Source organism: Rutidosis leptorrhynchoides, chromosome 6 (assembly GCF_046630445.1).
Source record: "Rutidosis leptorrhynchoides isolate AG116_Rl617_1_P2 chromosome 6, CSIRO_AGI_Rlap_v1, whole genome shotgun sequence".
Taxonomy (NCBI): domain Eukaryota; kingdom Viridiplantae; phylum Streptophyta; class Magnoliopsida; order Asterales; family Asteraceae; genus Rutidosis; species Rutidosis leptorrhynchoides.
In genome coordinates, this window is record NC_092338.1 from 57,197,718 (window position 1) to 57,222,294 (window position 24,577).

Consider the following 24,577-nt stretch of genomic DNA (forward strand, 5'->3'; position numbering starts at 1 on the left):
ACCATACGGTGATTACTACTGTACGGTTTATAGTCACAAACCAAACACCATCACTTCACCGATCATCAACTGCCAAAAGGCCACCATCATCCGCCACCCTCTTCAAACCCACAACCACCATCGATATCATGTTTTTATTTCTACTTTCGTTTACAAACCCAAGAACCCAAAACCACCGTAAGTTTCCATATTGCTGCTACGACTACTTCTCAGTTTAAAACACCACGAACCAGCACCACTTTTGTCTTTCTATTTATCTTTTTCATCTTCGTGAACACCATTCAACCACGATTCACCACCATCATCAGCCTTCTTTATGTATATATATATATTTCTTGTTTTCGAATCAATAAACGAGAACCATCGTCATCATCACTGTTTTGCTATAGCTGCTCGCTTGTTTCTTGTTTCCTTCCTGATCAATCACAGTCCTCTCCATCACTCTCTTAATTCTCTCTCTTAAATTAACAACCACCACCTTTCTTCTTCGTTGAACCTTCACCATCAAAAACCCATTAACAATTATTGCTGCTGTATCTCTCTTTCTGTTTCAATCGACCATCAAAACACCACCAAACACCCTCTACTGCTACTACACCAGCTGTATGTATCGTTTCTAGTTAAAAGGAAAGGACGATGAAAGTGAAACTTTAGAATAACGATGATAGGTTCACGTCTCCTTTCTGTCCCTTGATTGGCCGACATTTTTTTTTCCCAAGTAACTAACCCACATTCATCCACTAGTAATTATTAAAAAGAAAAAGGAAACTGAGTTCCTTTTGATTGATCATTACAACTAATCGATTAAACTGTTTAGTTTGGGTCGAGCCATACAAATCAATACTTAGGCCATTAGTTACAACTTGGGCTGCCAAAATTCTGTTTACTACTTGGGCCAAAACCAATCTTAATTAGATAATATAAAAGCTAGACGATGATGAATTGATGATGGGTGCATGAGATATTATTTGTTTTCTTTTCATTATTCTGCCGTTCGAAATTTTCTATCATAATCAAACCATTTATTCATTCTTTTAGGCCAAAACCATGATACATGATGTGATGAACGAGAGTGATTGTGATTATAATTAGATTAGGATTAAGATAGGATGATTGCAGTGATGATGCACGTTAGTGATGTTAGATGATATGAAAAACAGTGATGATAGTCATGATTCTAGTAAGCGATGATAGGAAGAGGATAATGATGATCATGGGATGGGAATGACGTTAGATGATTATGATCGTATAGGTGATGATGAAGATGATAGTTAAAGTTGATGAAGATATGATTATGATTATGATCACGAATTTATGATTTTGATCACAGAATATGATTATGATTATGATTTTATGATTATGATGATACGAAAGACAATGAGAAGAGTTCACGATAATATGGTTAAGATAATGATGGTTACAGATGGTATGATGTTGATGATGATGATAGTAATCCGTCAATGATGATTATGATAAGCCATATGATGATGATGAATTACTACGATGATGATAAGTATTATGAAGATGATTAGATGATTTTGATTATGAAGAGGATTAGATGAATATGATGACCAAAAACCGGGTTAATTATAATTAGTTTTATAATAATTCTTGAAATACAAGACAGCTTAGATGGTTAAGGATGTTTTTGGGTTAGCGGGACGTCGCGGGTTCAAACCCGGACTTGAGCATTTTTTGTAGGAATACTTCTTTGAGGTATTTTACTTAATACTCATTATTATTATTATTATCATTATTATTATTATTATTATTATTATTATTATTATTATTATTATTATTATTATTATTATTATTATTATTATTATTATTATTGTTATTATTATTATTATTATTATTATTATTTTCATTATTAGTATTATTATTAGTAAGTACTATTATTATTATTAATATCATTAACATTATTATTATCATAAATATTAGTAATATTATTAACATATAACATTTTATTTATTTTTTAGTAGTATTATCATTATTATTAATATTAAAAGCATTTTCATTTTTATTAACATTATTATTATTATTAGAATCAGCATGAATTTTATCATAATTAGTATTATTTTTATATAACAAATTATTGATTTATAATATAATATTATCAATCTATAAATATATTAATATAACTATATATATAAATATTAATATACAAAATAAATATATATATAACCTTTAAAATAACAAATATATTACTAAATTAAATAAATAATATATATAAACTGGTTAGATTATTATTACATGTTAATTATATGTTTTAATATATATAACTGATATAGGTTCGTGAATCCGAGTCCAACCCTGCATTGTTCAATATCGTCATATGTATTTTTACTACGAAATACAGTATGGTGAGTTTCATTTGCCTTTTTTACCCTTTATATTTTTGGGCTGAGAATACATGCGAACTTTTATAAATGTTTTATGAAATAGACACAAGTAATCGAAACTACATTATATGGTTGAATGATCGAAGCCGAATATGGCCCTTTTGCTTGGTAGCCTAAGAATTAGGGAACATCACTAATTTTGAGAATTAGTGCACCCTTAATTGACGCGAATCCTAAAGATAGATCTATCGGGCCTAACAAACCCCATCCAAAGTACCGGATGCTTTAGTACTTCGAGTTTTTATATCATGTCCGATGGATGTCCCGGAATGATCGGGATATTCTTATATGCATCTTGTTAATGTCGGTTACCAGGTGTTCAATCCATATGAATGATTTTGTCTCTATGCATGGGACGTATATTTATGAGAAATGGAAATGAAATTCTTGTGGTCTATTAAAATGATGGAAATGAATAATTATGATAAACTAATGAACTCACCAACCTTTTGGTTGACACTTTAAAGCATGTTTATTCTCAGGTATTAAAGAAATCTTTCGCTGTGCATTAACTCATTTTAAAGATATTACTTGGAATCATTCATGGCATATTTCAAAAGACGTTGCATTCAAGTCGTTGAGTTCAGTAAAGATTATGATTAAGTAAATGACAGATTGGATCATTTATAGATGAATATTACGAAATGGTATGCATGCCTGTCAACTTTCGATGTAATGAAAGATTGTCTTTTAAAACGAATGCAATGTTTGTAAAATGTATCATATAGAGGTCAAATACCTCGCGATGTAATCATATGTTATTGTATTCGTTCTTATGGATTAGGACGGGTCTTTACAGAACTGATGAAGCAGCAAAAACTGTAAATGACCTTAACAGTCAAAAGTTTGACGATAAAGAATAGCGTGTTGGCAAAGCTCAGAAAAAGAGAAAATTTGGTACTGAAAAACGAAATGAGCAAACCATGAAGGAGGCTGTGGACAAATCACAAAGACTAAACCTGCCTTCAAAGAATCTAAATGATTCAGTATCTGCTGAAGTCATTAACGAATACCTTGCTCCTGACTCTAAATCTTTACGGACAAATCTTCTTTATCATCTTTCGATATTAGAAATTCTAAGATATCATCGTATCTTTCATTATAAAGATCCTCGATATTTCTAAAGATATTTTCATAACCATTCTTATCTAAAATCATTTATCTCTTCGCGCTATCAGTGTTACATCATAAAGGAAACTGTTGTAGTTTCTAAAATCTGAAGAAAAAAAATTCGAATTTAAAATATGAATGTTTTTGAAGTAGTGTTGGGAATTGAAGCATGAGTTAGTATAATATAATGACACTTGATTAACGTGATTATATTACAGTAAGTTATGCTGAGTTTCTAATGGAACGTGATAAAGGTTCACAGATCATACCCTCATCATGAACCACGTTACATAACTCTTTCTTTCTATTTAACCTCTAAACTATCAAGAAAATATTTTTCTTGATGATTCGGTCTTTTCCGGATATTCTGGTAATTTGACAAATCAAATCGTACTATTACCTTTCCATTCTACTTTGTATATTATGATCATTCAAAACTCCATACCTACGAATTCTGGACTATTATTCGCTTGACTTGAAGTCGGGAAGAAGAAACAAAAGCATGGAGCTCCTAAATATAAGGGAAAATATAAAGCTTGACAACAACCCAGAAATTACAAACCGTGTATATCAATAAGTATTGCAACGTAAAGACACGGGAGAACTAAAAACACTATAAAACCAAGAGTATAGCAGAAGTGATAGATTCCTCTGGGGGCAGATGAAAAAGAAGAATGATAGATATGAAAGTTAGGAGCATATCAAGAATCAGAACTGGATGGAGCATATTGAGAAATGCTTTAAAGTATGAGTGAGGGAGAAAGAATAGAAGGTGTGAGTTGTAAGGAAACGAATGGGGTGGATTTATAGTAAAATATCCGATAGAGCAATCAAAACAGATGATCGCATTTAATCAAAACGGATTCTACTTTCCTTAATTACCGAAGAATCAAATCTTATTTCGAAGATTTTCTTTAAATCCCTTGAATTTCGAAAATCAGTCGTGGCTACGTCACCAGTTAAGGCAAACATGTATTTACTCATCTTCACTCTTTTGTGATAACTTCACTCGTACTCTTCACAAAAATCTAATTGTTTTATCCATAGTAACCACTAATGATAAAACTCAAATTTCCAACTCATAATCGTCACGAAAACATTTTTATGGTTAGCCATGACGACCACGATCAAATTTCGGGACGAAATTTCTTTAACGGGTAGGTACTGTGACAACCCGAAGATTTTCGACCAAATTTAAACTTAATCTTTATATGATTCCGACATGATAAGCAAAGTCTGTAATGTTGAGTCTCGAAAATTTTGGAACTATGTTCATATATTCAATTACCCTTTTGACTATGCTCGACGATTCACGAACATTTATGTATATATAGATATGTATATATAATATATAGTTATATTAACTGAAAATGTTAACAAAGTATTAGATGTATAATACTTTACATGAACATATTGTCTCAATATATGTTTAATATATTTATCGAATGAATTAAAAGATAATATCAAATGATTGATTTATCTGATACATTGTGATATGATTACGAGTCTCTGTGAGGTCCACGTTGATTTAAGAAATCTTTCCTTTTTGACTGTATTTGAATTAAATATATTGACAAAGTGTATTTAAAAAGTGTTTATATATATTATATTTATATATATAAGAGTTTGAAATTATTTTTGTAAACGATAGTAACACCCGTTTATTGTTCCGTTTGATAACTAGATATAAAACGTTTTGATATTATTAAATATATTTTAATAAACAATGAGAGGTTGATTTATAGAAGCAAAAGACCAAAATACTCAAATGTATAAGTTATACTTCGAGTAATATAGTTTATCGATGATTATTAAAGGTACACGTCGTTAAACGTAAAATACTAGTTTTCTAAGCGTACGAAAGGAAATTCGAAAAACCGGAACCGGGACATAAGTCGAACGTAAACGTACAAGACATCAGAACCAAAATTACAAGTTAACTAGGCACGAGAATATACTATAATATATAATTAATTAATATATATTATATATTTATTTAATTATGTCGACAAGCAAAACAACAAAACAAGGTGAGCTGGAAATCCTTGCCATGAGATCGCATGGCCATAGAGAGCAAACCCAATGCGATCGCATGGGGTGCTGTTTTAGAAATGGTGCTATAAAAGCTCGAGTGTTTCAGCCGAACTCATTCCATATATCTCTATCTATCTCAATACTCTGTATATATATATATATATATATATATATATATATATATATATATATATATATATATATATATATATATTACTTATAAATTATTATTATTATTCTCAATATTAATTTTAATATTAATATTAGTAGTATTAGTGTATTTAGTATTAGTATTATACATAAAATAATACGACGAGGTTATGCTCGAGTTATTTCAAAAATGGTTTTCGAACGGGATAAAAGCTAAGGAAATTATGGGCTATAGTTATGGAGGTTATGGGTAATGTTCGGGGATACGATCGTGAGGACAACCTAGTGTTTATCATCTCCGTTGCGTCTACGTACTTTTCTGCAATATTGAATCCCAATATTGATACGTAAGCATTTATATCTTATCTTTTATTAATAGTGTATCCATGTCTAGTGCTCGAGTATATATGTTTATGCATGCTTGTATGCTTTAATTTTATCGTTAGATAGTTTATGATGAATCATGAATTTGATACATATGTTATTGATAAAAGGTATATGATATGCATGTAGTTGGAAAGCTGTCGAAAAATTAATAACTTTTCATTTAGAAATCGTGTGTTTTCGAGGAACGAATTAAAAGTTATGGTCAACTGAATTATAATTAACATTAATTGAAATTGCTTTTAAATCTGCAATTGATATTTAAACAACTTATTTATAAGATTGATAAATTGGATTTTCAAATATTACTAATTGAGTAAATGAATTTCTATATAAGGCACGTATCGTCTTGTTGAACAATTGTCAAAGTTGACTGTCTTATCATGTTTTAAGGCTTTATAAACACTATAATCTAGTTTTACAAGTATTGGGAAACGATATGAAATGTTAAAATATATTCAATTGCCATGATCATTCAAATATAATATAACTCTTGAAATAAATAATGTTTTGAGTTTGATAAATTATAAATTCGTTCAACTATTAAGACTTATACTATGTTAATAAACATGTATAGATTTAAAGGTCATATTGGGTCAGGTTGACTTTTGAAAAGACTTTTGTTTACCTTTGCATGTCGGTCTCGAGCATTAGGATTGTGATACACTATGACCCGACCTAGCTTATTAGACATGTATTGACCAACATATGTTCTCTAGGTTGAGATCTATGGTTATTTTTCATTCCGAGTTTCGGTCACATTTCGGTGAATGACCTTATGTGCTGCTAAGGTGAGTTTCATAGATCCCTTTTTAATTGCTTTTGCAATCTACATTTTTGGGCTGAGAATACATGCACTTTATTTTAAACGCGATGGATACAAGTACATACTAAATTCTACACTGAGTTTGAACCGAAAATCCCTTAGCTTTGGTAACTAGTAACTGCCGATTATAAGAACTAGTGGGCGCGAGTAGTTATATATGGATCCATAGGGCTTGACATCCGCGTCTGTTCCAGGTATAGAAACCCTAGCCTGAACTATAAAACAGACGTATGCTATTTGAGTTTAGTACACGTTGGTTTGCGTGTATTGTACATGTTGGTTGCATGTATGTTAAAACATGGGTACTTATTATATAGACGTTAAAGTTTAGTTACCAGGGTGCTCAATCTTGTAGAATATTTTGATGAACGTTTCTGGATGAAACAACTGAAATCTTGTGATCCACCTTTATATACGAATTATGCGCAACATTAAAACTATGAACTCACCAACCTTTGTGTTGACTCTTGAAAGCATGTTTATTCTCAGGTTCCTAGAAGTCTTCCGATGTTTGCTTATATGTGATACAAGCTATGTGCATGGAGTTATACATGCTTTATTCGAGAAAATGTTGCATTCATAAAATCATCACCATGTATCTTATTTTGACTGCATTATCAACGTATGTAGTATTGTAAACTATTACTTACAGTGATTCTCTATATGTAGAAATCATCAAACGTCAAAAACCTTGGAAATTGATATTCAATTATGGTGTGCCTTTTCAAAAGAATGCAATGTTTACAAAACGTATCATGTAGAGGTCAGTACCTCACTGTGAAATCAATGATTGATGTATTCGTCCAAAAGGGATTTGGACGGATCGTCACATAAACCTAAGAAACAAAAGAACCCTAAATTTAATCATTTTCTAAAAACCAAGTTTCAAATTAAAGATCTTGGTAAGCTTAAGTATTTTCTGGGAATTGAAGTTCTTGATAACAATAGTATATGCATGAATCAAAGAAAATATTATTTGGAATTACTTAATGATCATGGTATGCTTGGTTGCAAACTTGTAGGTACTCCAATTAAATCCAATACATGTATTGCTAGTGTTGCTAGTGATAAAATTCTCTTGTTGCAAAATATTACTGAGTATCAAAAACTTGTTGGTAGACTTATCTATTTGACTCTTACAAGACCTAATATATCTTTTGCTCTTCAAGTGTTAAGTCAGTATATGCATGCTCCAGGTAAAGGTATCTTGTTTAAAACATGTGATTGTTTTTCTATTCATGATTATTGTGATGCTAACTGGGGTAAATGTAAGGTCAATAGAAAGTCAGTCACTGGTTATCTTGTTTATTTATGTGGCTCATTTGTTTCTTAGAAAAGCAAAAAATAAGCCACTGTATTTAGGTCCTCAGTTGAGGCTAAATATAGGGCTATGGAAACAACTTCTTGTGAAATTTTATGGCTCAAAAATCTTTTAAATGATCTTAATGTCAAACTTGATCTTCCAGTTGATTTATACTGTGATAATTCTTCAGCTATGCAAATAGCTGTAAATCATGTCCTTCATGAAAGGACAAAACATTTTGATATTAATGTTCATTTTATTAGAGAAAAGGTTACTTCTAGTATCATCAAAACTGTAAAAGTTGAATCTAATAATCAACTTTCTGATATTCTCACCAAAGGGTTAAGTGTTAGTCAACACAACTTGTTGACTAATAGGTTGGGTATGTTTGACTTATTTCAAAATAAGTTTGAGGAAGAATGTTTAAAATAATGATTATATCAAACTTATTTTGAAAATTATTTTTATCCAATCTTATTTGTGGTGTTTTCTAGAATTTATTTCAGGTTTCATCAACCAAAGGGTAGTTGTGATGATTCTTGAACTTGAAGGACTTGTTTTCCTGATATGAAGTTTAGAGGGTGGTTGAGTGGATATTGTGCTAAACTTAAGGATGTCGGTGCATTAGAGATAAAGTCAAGGGGGGCTTTTGTGCCTTAAATTAGTTTATATATACTGATCTTATTGTTCAGATTAGGGTTAAGAGTTCACAACCCTATTTTTCTTATCGTTTTAAGCTGGTCTCGTGTCTTTTGATCATCCAGTATTCTATTTAGAGCTTATTCATCTTGTGTATAATCTTGTCATTAGGTCTCCTGTGATCTTGATTTGTTATAGATCATAGTGATTTAGTTTTGTTTACTTTCGACTGTGAGAATTGTAAGATTGATTTAATTCAGTAAAGTTCTTAAGGTTTTGTTTTGATCTGGTATGTTTACAAGATTGTGATTACATATTTTTACATATCCGTTTTTTTAAATTTATTTTAAACCTATTAATTTTATCTATATAAACCCTTTTAACTTATCATTTTTTACACACTAAAACACTCATTTATCTCTACTTTTTATTACACTTTATAAAATCTTAAATTGTTATACGTGAGTTCGTATTTATGTGGTTCTAATTTCGATTCGAAGGATGCACGAATTTGTTCACTTATTCATGGTAGCCGGAATGGAGGTTAATGAGGTTGACGCCTAAATAAACCCCTCTCATATCGTTGATTATGAGTATATTTTCTCTCGGAAAATATATGCATTGACATACCTCATGCACCTAATGGATGTGAGATGGTATGTTATTCATAAGATTAAGCCCAAAATCTATATTCATGAGGTTAGGGTTAGGGTTTGGGTTGGTTGATGATCATAAACCCCCTTTTTGCTAGAAATTGGGGTTTAGGATGTCTTATTGGGTATGTGAACCCTAATAAAGTTGGTTTTGTGTTAGATGACGAATTTGGGTATAATTAGTCTCTTAATTGGGTGATAAATTGTTAATCATCAAGTAATTGATGATTGTTGTGCTTTTAGGCGTTTTTTTGTGTGTCAAAACTAAATTGTGATTTGAGTGATGTCAAACTAGGGTTTATGTCTTGTTTAAATGAATTAAGTACATAAGTACTTGATTTAGGTTGTTAATTTGTGATTTTGTGGTATAATCACTAGTGTTGGTGACTTTGGGTTGGACTTGGTTGGGTATGAGGTCAAGAGCAATTTGGGTCAAAATTGCTCTTGTGGGATTTTGGGTTGTCAAGCTAGATTGTAAAATTAGCTTGTTATGTGTTGTATGCAATAGGTAAATTACATTAACGGTTGCGGAGTTAAGAATTTCGATAGATAAAGAAATTCAAGGTAAGTGGAATAATTATATATTTGTGTGCATAGGTTGCGGGAAGGGTGGTAGTGAAATGACCGTTAGTCGGGATTCACTAATAGTCGTTTGTCAAATACCATCCGGGAGTGATAGTGAAATAATTGTGGGTCGGATCACTATAGGTCGTCTGTTGACGGGTATTGGATGATTCCGATGGTGACCGAATGTCGGTTCACTTAGAGTCGTATGTCGACGGGAATCGGTGCTTATGGTTAACCATATATGTGTTTTGTTGTTTATAGCGCTATATGTAATGATATGTATGCTAGATTGTGACTCATAGCCAAGGAAGTGTTGTGTTTATGTGATTGCATAGTTGTTGATACATTGTGTTGTAACTTGTGTGTACATATATAATTGTTGCATTCACTAAGCGTATGCTTACCCTAACGTTGTTTTCCTTTTTATAGATTTAGGAGCTAAGAAGGATAAGAGTAAGACTGTGGAATAGCACGCTTGAAGTGCTTGCTGGGTTAGGAAGACTTATGCGTTAGTTTGGGTAGTTGTCCCAAACACTATGCTCGTGTCAAAGACTTGTGTAAAAATTCATTTTGGGTCAACTTTACTACTTTTGTTGTGTAATTGGTCGTGGAAGACCCGTGAGGCCTTACATTTGATAACTTGTTTTAGACTATCTTGATTTGAGTATGTGTTGGATGTAAACATTTAAAACTGATTTGGAAGTTGTTGATCATACATTGTCAGTTGAAAATGGGTCAAAAATTATAAAGTGTGTGCAGGTCATCTTCCAGTGGAACTGTGCGTCGCAGAGTTTTCCAGCGCGCCGCGCAGTATGGCAGGAAGTGGAAACAGTAGCTGGGACAGTGACTGGTGTCTGTTTTCATTTGTACTACGCGCCACATAAAATTTGGGCTCCGCGTGCAGTGCAACATTGTTAGATGACTGCCAGTCAGTTTTGAAAAAAGGTCATTTTTCGTAAACGAGTTTGAGTCATTTCAGAAACCATCCTCGTGAGCTCCTATAACAAACCAACATCCCCGAAAATACAGCCAGTATCGCCTGAAATTTTCGAGACAAAACCGACCCGCACTCGCGAAATCAAACCCGAAAAGTTTATCCTGAAATTGCAGCAACTTCGAAAATTTGTATTTGAAAATACAACGGTTTGATCTTCGCAATCATTTTACCACATGTAGATCCATGTGTCCTCAATTTACACTCCAAATTTCAAACCGATCCGACAGTTAACTAACCTGCAATGAATTTTCTCATTCAGCAGCGCATGAAAATCTGAATTTTGCTCGATCATTCGTTCGCACGGGATAACGATGAACAAGATCTCAGATCTAATCACCAGGTTCTCTCAAAATCTCTCCACAATAAACTCATCGATCTGACCTCTAACTTCATAACCCTCCGTAAAAAATCACCATCAAATGGCAATCAGCGTCCCAAGTACATCATAAACTGCCAGAACCTGTTGGAAAATCGTGTGTACTTTTACCAAAACAGATTAATGCAGCGGATAGTTAAAATAATAATCTTTTATTATTTTATGAACAAAATTTAACAAGATTAAATTTTCACTTATTTAATGAAACATGCACATGATTAACGATCCCAACAATCCAGTTACACCATAATAATTGTCAAGAATATAAATCATAAGATGAGTAAACGATATACCTTTCTTGAAGAAACTGATTGAAGGAGAGAAACCTACGATCAAAAATATGACCGTCTCTTTGGATAGTCCACACTACACTTCAAACAACGTCAATGGATGCTAGTCCAAACCCAAGTAATAATCAATCAACCTTTGATTAATATTATGAACCCAAAATATGTAATATGTGTTTTTCCTTTTAGTTCATCGAAAGCATTAGAATGATTCAAAAATTACTTCGTAATATGATACACATATATGAATATATAATATATCCCATTTGTTTGGTAGCATAAAGTAAATCAAAAGAAATCAAGATTCGTTTGTTTGATAGCAAAAAGCAAATCAAAAGAAATCAAGATCATTTTCAAATACAATGCTATATTTTAAAAAGTCGTATTTCTCAAATACTTTAGGGGTAGTTTATGAAACTTATAATTAATAATTTCTATCATGTCACTTTCATGTGAATAGTAAATTAATTAATTTCATTTCATTTACTATTCACATGAATAGTAAATGAATTAATTTCGATTTACTATTTTGTTACTTGAGTAATATATATACATCATATATATATTTTATTTGACGTCTCGGTGTATATGTGTGTGACCCCGAAGGCTCAAATGAGGTTGGCCATATAGTTATATGTTGTACCTTGCACATTAATCCTACAGACTCTCATTTGTGCATGGCACAACACCAAGTAACTATACAAACAATGATAAGCGTCTAGCAACACGTCATTGTCCCCAAATTCACGTGAGGATAGTTTCTCGAAACTGTTTATGGTAAGTGTTAAATGTCATTCGTCCTTTTATTTCAGATACTTTAGTTAAACTTGAGATATGGATCATCGGTCATTCTCATTTGTTTAACAATTTTATTTATCGATCTTAGAACTGAATTAGATCACCAAATTAATTAAGTATCATCTTAATTACATCTGGGTGCGGCCACACAAATATCTTATTCATTCATCGAGGAGCTCAAAAAGTATCTAACTCCAAACATTTTAGAGGAACAAATCCTATATTGCATACACGTGTCTATCACGAGCTTTACATTATACCCAATAATGGCCTTTATAACAGCCTTATTCAGGACAGCGTTTAACCATATCAAAATACAATGCTACACTCATCAAGACGGGCGTGCATCTCAAGTCTAAGGACACAAAGACATAATCACTAAAAGTTTCACTACTGACTACGATCCATGTAGTGACATCTCATGGTTGGGTCATTCCAATATTCATCATCAATGAATACATATGAATTTTGGTCTCAACAAGTTAACTATTCATCATCAATGAATATAACCAAAATTTCACATTAATGTTAATTCATGTTATTCCCATAACATGACCGATTATGGAGATTTTGAATAATCAACAATTATTCATGGATTAAACATGCTAATATAGAACACAGTGATATAAATGAAAACGACCATATCAAGTATGTCAGTTCATTAATATAAAACTGCTTAATGTTCCAAAAATATCCAAATATTAAATTACAAATGAAAAAGATCAGCAGCATAACGAAGTCCAATATTACTAGCATGATCATCATGCTTGTTGTGCATCATGGGCTTCGTGAACGGGTCAGCCACATTATCATTTGTATGAACCTTTAAGAATACTAATATCATTCCTCTTAATGACTTAATGAATGTAGTCAAACTTTTGAAGAATGTGCCGGATACTTTTATATACATGTGATTCTTTCAAAAGTATATTAACACTCGAACTATCACAGTACATATTATAGAAGATTAAATGTTGTGTACTACTCTGAGTATAACAACGAACTTCCTTACCCAGACAGCTTTCTGAGTAGCTTCTCAGTCAACAATGTATTCTGTTTTTGTTGTAGATTGTTCAATAGTGCTCTGCCTAGAGCTCTTCCAATCAAATGTCTTGCCCATCATGACAAAGAAACAACGTGACTGGATCGAGAATCATCTTGATCAGTTTGGAAACTAGAATAAGTATAAAACTTAATACTTAACTCTTTTTCCAAACCACCGTAAACCAAGAACATATCATTAGTACTATGCAAATACTAAAGAATATTCTTAACAACAATCCAATGTACTTCACCCGGATTATGTTGACAATGACTCGTCAAACTCAAAACTAACGAAACATCGAGTATAGTACATATCATGGCATACATAATGGATCATATAGCCGAAGCATATGTGATACATTTCATTTGTCTCATCTCATCTACTGTGATAGGACTTTTGAGACTTTCTCAAGGTTATGCCCTTTTGCATTGGCAAAGCTCCATGCTTGGAGTTTTGCATGCTAAATCTCTGCAAGATAATGTATGTACTTTGATTCAAACCAATAAGCCAATTGGATCTATTTTATAGATCCTCATTCTAATAATATAAGTAGCTTCATCAAGATCCTTTATGGAAATACATTTTCCAAGCCAAGACTTGACATCTTGCGAGTTGGAATGTTATTTCTAATAAGTAATATGTCATCAACATATAAGATCAAGAAGACTACTCTGCTCCCACTAGCTCTAATGTAAACTCAGAGCTTATCTTGGTTTTGAGAATTGATTTTCTCATTAAACTTAAGATTCTAGCTCCTGGATGCTTGCTTTTATCCATAAATGGATTTTAGAAGCTTGCATACTTTATTAGGATGCTTAGGATTCATAAACCCTTCCGGCTGAACCATATATACGTCCTCGCTTAGGTCGCCATTTAGGAAAGCAGTTTTGACATCCATTAGCCATATTTTATTATCATGAAAAGTAACCATGGCAATAAGTATCCTAATTGTTTTAGGGCTCACGACTGGTGAAAAACTTTCATCATAACCTTTTGTCACCAATAGAGCTTTAAAAGTGTTTACATTACCGTCCATATCAGTCTTCCTTTGAAGACCCATTTTTACCTCATTGTCTTACAATTGGGTAGAAGATCAATCAAGTCTCATACTTGATTATCCTTCATGGACTGCATATATGTATTCATAGAATCTAGTCATTTTCAGATTCAGAATCTGATATGGCCTCACACAGCTAGAGGGTTCATCATAATCCCTTAGTTGAGGTTTATCTGAATTAATCAGATAATTAAACCTCATAAGCCGATGAGCTCTACTAGATCTATAAAGTGCAGGTGTAACACGTTCTGGCTTACCAACAGTGTGCTCAGTTTCAACGTGTGGATTGCTAGTGCTTATTGAAGGTATGTTACTTTAAAGTACTTGAATTTCTTCAAGATCTACTTTACTCTCACTGACTTCTTGTAAGAGAAGATCTCTTTCTAGGAATTCAGCAGACCGAGCAGAAAACACGTTGTCTTCAGCTTGGTAGTAAAAGTAGTAACCTGTTGTTTCCTTTATGTATCGTACAAAGTAACATTGGATAGTTCTGGGTACTAATTTGTTTGAAGTGTCATGCTTCACATACGCTTCACAACCCCAGAATTTGAGATAAGACAACTTGGGATTCTTCCCATGCCATAACTCATATGGTGTCTTTTCTACCTTCATAGTTGGAATCACATTGAGTATGCCTGCAGCAGACTCTCATACATATCCCTAAAAGACGGTAGTAGAGAAATCAGACTCATCATAAATCAAACTATATCAAGTAAAGTTGATTCCTCTTACTCAGACACACCATCGTGTTGTGGTGTGTAAGGTAGAGTGAACCATGAGACAATCCCACAATTCTTTAGGTGGTCCAAAAACTCTTGACTCATAAACTCACTTACTCCATCGGAGCGAAGTGCTTTAATGGTCTTTCCAAGCTGATTATCTACTTCATTTTGGAATACTTTTGAATGGTAAAATAGTTGTATGTTTATGTTTCAGCAAGTGAACATAATCATAGCTACTATACTCATCAGTAAATGTAATGAAGTAAAATTAACTAAATCTATACATTGTTCTTAAAGGGCTACATACAACAGTATGTATTAGTCCTAAAAGATCTTTAGCTCTTTTACCTAAATCGGAGAAAGAAGCATTTGTCATCTTTTCACATAAACATGACTCGCATACATCAAATGACTCAGAGCCAATTGATTCCAAAAGTCCATTAGACTGGAGTTTTGAAATGCATTGTTTGTTTATATGACTCATATGACAATGTCATAGATAGGTCTTATTCAAGTCTTGCTTGAAGACTTTGGCGATGTAGGTATACACAGAATTCTCATTTGAAATTACACTATGCATATCAATTTCAAAAATACCATCACGTGGATAGGTATTAAGATAAATATATTATCCTTAGAAACTGAAATATCTAAGTGTGTAAATGCAAGTTCAAAACTAGCATCTTTCAAACTATGTCGCTCGCAGTATTGAGAGCATAATGCTATTGTTCCAACAAAATAATAAGACCACTTAGAGAAGTAAGTTCAGAGGTACCAATAGCTTTAACAAAAGCTTGATCCCCCTTGCCTACTTGCAAATCCAGTGTGCCTTTCTTTAGTCTATTACTTCTTCTCATTCCCTTCATATTGTTACAGGTGTGAAGGCCACAACCAGTTAACAAAGATATAGGAATCACTAGAAGAAGTATATAACTATTTATGGAATATACCTGATTTGCTAGTCTCACCAGCGTTGCCTTTTCTCAGCTCAGATTGGAAGATAGGACAACTTCCTTCTCCAATTGCCAACCTTTCCACAATGGAAACATTCGGCGTCTTTTGTTGGGCTTTCCTTCTTGGAAGGTGGAATATTTTTCCTAGCAAATGATTTGTCATTTTCCTTCCACAAAATATTCGGCTTATTCTTTTTCACCCTTCAATCATATTTCTTCCTGATCATCGAACAACATCCGATAGAAATTTTGCTGAGTAGCAGCAACTGCCACAACAGGAAGTATGAATAAGGGTTCTAAATTTTGTTCAACTTCCATGTATGCTTGAGAACAATTCTCAGGTTGCAGTGTCAGTCTAGGAAGTTTGAACATTGAGTTTATCCTTCTCCAACAAAGAAGGAAGTGTGTTTTGGTTTACGTCTTGATTATTTGACATCTACAATAGATATAAGATTCAATTTAGTATTTTCGATATTGAGCTTTAATAAATTAACTACCCAAGTTTTTATAATATTATAAAAAAAACAATTAATTTACGAAAGCCTAAGATCCACATAGAGGTTCCATAGCCACATCTGTTGATCAGCTAGCAGTTATGGAGTCTATTGGTAGGTAACGGGTACCAATTGCATTACAAGTGCAACTCTTAGATCTTTATGAGACCTTGAGATATGTGTAGTTCAACAAACCACTATTATCTACTAACATGTTTGTCTCATCCTTGCCTCGAACTCAGGTCTCACCGTGAATACGATTAAGTCGTCCAATTTGAAAACAGTGGAAATTCACGCTAGTCTCACTAGATCGAAAAATCCACCTCGTGGCTATAATTCAGCCTAGTCTCACTAGATCAGAAAAATAACGAGGAGTGTTTGCAAGCTCATTGGATGGCATGACTTAAATTTGACGGGTATTTTGTAAAAAGTTTGTGTCAACGAATAATGCATGCACACAAGATTCGCTACACTACTAGTTAAAAAAACATTTTAACCAATTGTATATGTCGATTATGTTTGTGATCTAATTTGTTATTTAATTTATAGGATATAAAAATAACAAATACACAAACGTGTATCGTTTTAAAACAGTTTTAAAAGATGTCGTCCATATATTTTATTTGACTTTCAAAATCATTTATCATTAAACTCGTTAGAGTTTAACTTATTTTAAAATCATCAATTTTAATCTTTGAAACTCGTTTAGAGTTTTAGTTAATGTTTTCATCAAAAAACATATATATATAATTTGAGTCTCAAAATTATTTAACTTTAAACTCGTTAGAATTTAACCTTTTAAAATCATCAATTTTAATATTTGAAACTCGTTACCGGTTTTATTTAATGTTTTCATCAAAAACAGTTAGCATATATTATAATCAACCATTAAATATAAATGCGTAAAATAAAACACAACCATGCATCACACACACATAGCCTAGCCCAAAAAAAACCTATGCTTAATCCCATGAGCCGACATGGGATCAAGAGGTCAAACTAAGGGTAATATCGTAGCTCCCACTTAATTCAAGAATCAAGTGAAAACTTGACAAACGCCATCGTTGTCAACTTGACCTGTTCGCCATCTTCTAAGTCAAACTTCGTGTTGCATCTTTATCTTCAATTTTCATCTTGTTACATTTATTTAAATTTGAAAATACAACTAAACTAGTACTTTTACAAATTAAAATAAACTGAAATACAATACTATGAAAATGAAAAATAAATACAATACAACTTTGGCTTCAAAATGGCCTTTCTAATAAAATAAATAATCAACATGATATAATATTGCCGTAATCAACAATCACAACAATCACATAGGTCGGGGCATTACGGGCTATGTATGCAATCACAATTTTAATAACTACATTATTAAAACCTATATATGGCTTGTCTATGGTTACAATGCATGTGTATAACCATGGAATATAACAATCAACAATTATAATAAATATTCAAGCCATAACAATTAAATCTACAATTTAAAATAGTGATATTCTTTCAATCATATTTGTGCGTCAAGAGGTTAAGTCTAAATCAACCGCGTTGACTTTAAAAACCAAAAAGGTTTCGACTTTTACCAATTCACCACAAAGCTAAATTTAAAGAAAATCAAGCGACAATTAAGATGGTGTAAAAGCGGCTCGGATACCACTGTTGAAAAATCGTGTGTACTTTTACCAAAACAGATTAACGCAGCGGATAGTTAAAATAATAATCTTTTATTATTTTATGAACAAAATTTAACAAGATTAAATTTTCACTTATTTAATGAAACATGCACATGATTAACGATCCCAACAATCCAGTTACAACATAATAATTGTCAAGAATATAAATCATAAGATGAGTAAACGATATACCTTTCTTGAAGAAACTGATTGAAGGAGAGAAACCTACGATCAAAAATATGACCGTCTCTTTGGATAGTCCACACTACACTTCAAACAACGTCAATGGATGCTAGTCCAAACCCAAGTAATAATCAATCAACCTTTGATTAATATTATGAACCCAAAATATGTAATATGTGTTTTTCCTTTTAGTTCATCGAAAGCATTAGAATGATTCAAAAATTACTTCGTAATATGATACACATATATGAATATATAATATATCACATTTGTTTGGTAGCATAAAGTAAATCAAAAGAAATCAAGATTCGTTTGTTTGATAGCAAAAAGCAAATCAAAAGAAATCAAGATCATTTTCAAATACAATGCTATATTTTAAAAAGTCGTATTTCTCAAATACTTTAGGGGTAGTTTATGAAACTTATAATTAATAATTTCTATCATGTCACTTTCATGTGAATAGTAAATTAATTAATTTCATTTCATTTACTATTCACATGAATAGTAAATGAATTAATTTCGATTTACTATTTTGTTACTTGAGTAATATATATACATCATATATATATTTTATTTGACGTCTCGGTGTATATGTGTGTGACCCCGAAGGCTCAAATGAGGTTGGCCATATAGTTATATGTTGTACCTTGCACATTAATCCTACAGAACCATCACACTAATCCTAGCGTGATCAACTCTCCCTTGATACATAAACATATCTCATGAGTTCACCGTGATCAACTATGTCACCTGGTCTTGATACATGTTTCAAAACAAAAACCTAATCTCGTTCTTTAATAACCTGATGAGTACCGAATCATTGACATATCGAAAACCGTGTTTTCAATTCGTCATCGTGCCCGATCTTTAAGCCTTTAGCTCTGATACCACCTGTTAGGAATTATGGACCCTACAAGACAAGTGTTTTACACCAATCACTAGCCCCCAAGCGACAAACGAATTAGTTAAAGCATAAACACGATAAAATAAAGATAGACAACACAATGATTTAACGTGATTATATCGCAATTCCAAACTCGGCGAAGGATTTAGTCCACATGCGCAAAATAGAGATTTTATACTATAAATTTCGAGCACACAATTACAGGTTACATACGGCTATATTTATAGTGCTAAACGAATTACAAACCAGACGGGAACAAGAACTCCTAATCGCAAACCAATTCTTGTGCCAGACCCCATTTCCATTCTCGCGGTCGCGAGATTCCTTTGTTTCGATTTCGCTTCTTGTTTAAATCGACTTTGCACTCCTACACTAGCGCACCTTATACAGGACCTTGTGAATAAAATCTTTCATTTCCACTATAAGTTTCTCAGATTCAAGCAACTCGGGAAAAATGATGAAATCATGGAACATATTTGGATAGTCCATCAAATATGCTTCTTTTCCCGAGTTCTTCAACCACTCGTAGTACCTTAACTGCCAGTCTCGTAGAATATCGAATCCAGCAACAACCACCATTGTTGCTGGAAAATCAATTTTAGATATGTCTACTCTATTTGGGCCACTAACATTGATGAGGGGATGGTCACGAGTTTCACGCTCATCTAGTGGCATGAATGCGTTCCAAAACCAATCTGTAAGCTTCGTTTTCACCATAGGTGAAATTCTGTTAAGTTCTATTTCAGATTTTGTTCGCTCCTCTCCGCCAAAAAATGGGTGAATCGCCAATACACCAACTACCTAAAATGTTCATATATAAGTTTCTTGTTAAGATTTATCAAGTAAAATATTCTACATTACAAACTACTCCGTATTATTTAACAATTAACACACAATGTTAATTAGTGGAATTATCATTAGCTATAGTTAAATACTAATGTTAACAGATTGTTAAAACTCATACCTTGAGATTTTGGAAGTCGAATTGGCATGCTGTTTTTGTAACCTGATGAGCTAGGTGTCCACCAGCGCTATCACCCGCAACAAAACAATGTGAAATATTCGCGTTATCCGGTAACCATTTCGATCTATTTTCTTGATTGTCCAAAAACTTCAACACGTCAAACCCATCATCATGTTGCGCAGGATGACGATGCTCGGGTGCAAGTCGATAGTTGACAGAAACAACTATCACATTCAATTCTTTCGCTAACCTACAACACAAATCATGGAATGCATAAATGTCAGGGGAAAACAGAACATATCCACCTCCATGGAAGTAAACAAGAACTGGAACATCTTCTTGATCAGCATTACGTTGTACGGGGACAAATACACGGAACCAAAGTTTGCGAGTTTGATCAACAACCACATCGTACGTCTTAACGCCATTGACTGGTTTTGAATTTGCGGGTTTTTTAAACCATTTTTTGACGCTGAGTAGACGCCGGTTCACGGTGCCATTTTTTCGCAAAATTAAACTGTATGCAGGGGACACTAAAGAAAATACAACTTTGAAGTTCCATGGAAGGTTTAATGATGCTGCCATTGAATTAAACTTGATTAAGATCGTTAAGTTGAGATGAAAAATAATTAGTTAAAGTTTACAGTTCACAGTGAGCAACTATATGATAATAGCTTTCGTATATTTATATGCAATATGCAAGATGCAAGATATGAACGACTTGATTAACGAACGGCCGGCTGTTTGAGATTATTTTTTTTTTTTTTTTATTCGGGTAAAAACCGGCTGTTGAGTTGACCGGCGTATTTTATATATGTCTAGACTCTAGATCAACAAATACCATGCTCTCTCTTAAAATAACCGTTACCATTTGACTTTTCTAAATCATTCTTTTTAAATTTTTAACTTTAAATATTTTTGTTTTTTATATATAACCTTTAACAAATATTATACTTAGTATAACACAAATATAAATATTTAAAGTTAAAGATGTAGAACAAAGACTTAAAAAGTTATAACGGGACAATACTTTTAAGACTGAGAAAGTAATTCATACGGAGTAATATCATTATCTTAAATAATATTGTAAATACTACTTTGGTTTTATAGGTCAATCTCTAACGCCTAATTAACATTGATTTTTTGATAAAGTTGTTGGAAAAATTAGTTAAAAACAAGTGTGTTTTCACCAACTTTGGACACTATATATAATAAATTTATATATATTAATAATTATTTAGTGGGTTTTGTAATCCTTGACGAGGGCTTTACAACGACCTAAAGTGTGTCCAAAACGGATTAAAGGTGAATGAGATATCGAGTCTCAAAGTTCCTAGTTTGGTGCAAAATTAACTTGAAGAATAAGTTTTAAGTGTTTTTGTCCCACATCGGTTGTGGGAGCAAACCAAAGGCTATAGTCTTCACTATAAATAAAGGTCTTAGGCTTGTAGAAACACACACCAAAAATTATATAAGCATTCTTATATGATTAGAGTTTCCTCTCAGCCGCAACAAGGTCTCCCCATTCCAGTTTCCTTTTGTAACATCCCGCGTTTTTCCGTTAAATTTATTTTTAACACCGTTTTTTTTAGATAATATCTTTCGTTATCTAAATTCGTATCTTTCGTTAACTAACATTCTTAATATTTCGTTATTCGATTATAACATCTCCCGTTTACTCTCGCGTATTTAAATAAATTCGTTTGGTAAATTCACGCACCCGCTTTTAAACTCGAGGGACTATTGGCGTCAAGTGGGCAAACTAGTTGACTAGGTCAACTAGTCAACCCACCATCTCATCCATTCATTTCCATCCATCTCCTACCTCCCTTTTTTCTCTTTTCTCTCTAGTTGCAAGAACACCCATAACACCCAAATCATTCATTCATCATCTAAATTCGATCTAAGAGGCTTACAACAAAACAAATTACATATTCGTGATCCTCTCATCATCCTCTACATTTTGGTACCAATTTCATCTCGTTTGGGTAACATTTCTAAAACTCTAGATTTCATGTTCTTAGTGTTTTTGACTTGAAATGGTGTTAATTAGTGTCTATGGCTCAAGTCTAACATGAATATGTGTTTAGTTTGCTCGATTTGTTGTTTTGAGTAACTAGCTTGAATATGAAAAATGGGTGTGCTTAATCTTGAATTTTGGATGATTAAATGTTGTTTAAATGTTAAAGTTCATGTATTAAATGTGTTACTAGCATCATTAGCTTCATTTTGATGTGTAGGTTGATTTAGAAAAGCTTCAATTGCAAAATGGTTGAATTCTTGATTTTGGTTAGGGTTTGATGAACTTTGAAATGAACTTTTGATACATTGAATGCTATAACATGTTGTTAGTAAGTGTTTAGTTGCAATGTATGTTTAATTACCTTCGAAACGGCGTATCGTATGCGTAAATTGGATTCCCGAATCACCATTTGCATTTTTGAGCTTGAAACGTTAAATAATAATCATTTATTGAGGTTTTCATTATTGTTAATGATGGATTTGATTGATGAAATGTGTTTAGTTGTATTCCTCGTCAAATTACCTTTCCAACGATATAAGATACGTGTTTTGAATATTTATGGTTCATAAGTTATGGTTGTTTGAAGTTGAATTCGTGCTCGAGTGTTCAAAAACTGCCAGACTTGCTGAACAGACATACTGAGCGCCGCTCAGGGTCTTGGAGCGCCACTCCAAGCCCCGGCTGTCCAAAAATGCCCGTTTTCGTTTAATTCTAACTATGCTACGCACCCCCGATCAACATGAAACTTGGCCAACATGCTTATATATGATTAAAAACCTCAGAAAAATTGTCGGATACCCGACCCAACTTCGTTGACTTTTCGTTGACTTTGACCAAGTTTGACTTTTAGTCAGACTTAACAAAACACTTATGCAATCGTTCTAATCTTATTTTATACTTGATTCTTGCATGAAACTTGACAACTTGATTCACATGCTTTATAATCGAGTCGTAATGAGCCATAGGACTAATTGAACACATTTCGCCCGACCTTGTGTCGTAACCGGTTAATTGATACAACTTACTTGTTTAGGTCAAGGCTAAACAACTTTCATGCACATGTTTACTTTGTGAAGTACTTTTATACTCGTGCACCCGAGGTGAGATCATAGTCCCATCTTTCAACAACTTTTATACTTTTAAATCATGGGATGAGAAACATATACAGTTTTATACTACATACTTTATACTTTGAACACAAGTACGAAAATAAACATTCCACGTGCGAGTTAGAACATAAATCCTCAATTCGATTATCATTAGTTACACCTGCAGGGTGTAAGTGAGAACTTATGTTGTGTGGCCATACGGGTTTGACAAACCCTCATTCGGACGGTTCGCTACCGTTATGCGGATGAAATATATTTTTGAGAAACAGTGTATGTTCTAACACTATTGTGATGGGGTAAAAGAAACGTTAAGCCTTGATAATTGGGTGCTCACGAATAACAACTTTTGGAATGCAAACGATTTGGATAATCAACGTTATGGAAATACAAAATCTTGTGGTTCAAAAACAACGTTTACAAAAACACCTATGATTTCACCAACGTTTTTCGTTAACAGTTTTCTATATGTTTCTCAGGTTCATACTTGACTACTTGATAGATGCTTCCGCACACTTTGATTACTTGCTTGGAATCAAGCATACATGCATACGCTAGCGATAGCACTTTTGGATTCAAACTTAAAGCATACATACTTACGCTATTTATAGCAACCGTGATTTTAAACTAATTATGTCGCAAGTTATTTCATTTATACTTTATAACTTTGTAAACTTAAACTTGTTTTCGAACCGTTTAGTAAACTAAACTTTGTAAGTCTTGTATGTTTCAAATGAACGCGAAATAATTTTGGTCAAACGCGTCTCATATAGGGACTATGACCACATAACGGGACCTAAGTTAACGGCACCGTCAATGAGGATTTTTTCGGGTCGTTACAGACGGTATCAGAGCGTTGGTTGTAGGGAACTAGGATATACATTAGTGTGTCTGACAGAGTCGTTAGGACGCATTAGTGAATCT

The 24,577-nt window shown here is 32.9% G+C and overlaps 1 protein-coding gene across 1 annotated transcript; it reads right to left on the minus strand.

Moving 5' to 3' along the window:
- Positions 1 to 346: 346 nt before the first annotated feature.
- LOC139853658 (probable carboxylesterase 18) lies at positions 347 to 21,109 on the minus strand. The gene is made up of 3 exons (XM_071843035.1): positions 20,525 to 21,109; positions 19,942 to 20,361; positions 347 to 496 (listed from the first exon to the last, which is right to left on the minus strand). Exons 1-3 carry the CDS (start codon positions 21,107 to 21,109, stop codon positions 347 to 349), a joined length of 1,155 nt encoding a protein of 384 aa, XP_071699136.1.
- Positions 21,110 to 24,577: the final 3,468 nt, after the last annotated feature.

Excerpts from the sequence above, each read along its gene's own strand:
- LOC139853658 (XM_071843035.1), bottom strand. The coding sequence starts at position 21,109 with ATGGCAGCATCATTAAACCTTCCATGGAACTTCAAAGTTGTATTTTCT. Across the intron at positions 20,362-20,524 it reads TCGACTTCCAAAATCTCAAG|GTAGTTGGTGTATTGGCGAT; the intron begins GTATGAGTTTTA and ends TGAACATTTTAG. Across the intron at positions 497-19,941 it reads TTCACAAGGTCCTGTATAAG|GTTCAACGAAGAAGAAAGGT; the intron begins GTGCGCTAGTGT and ends TTGATGGTGAAG.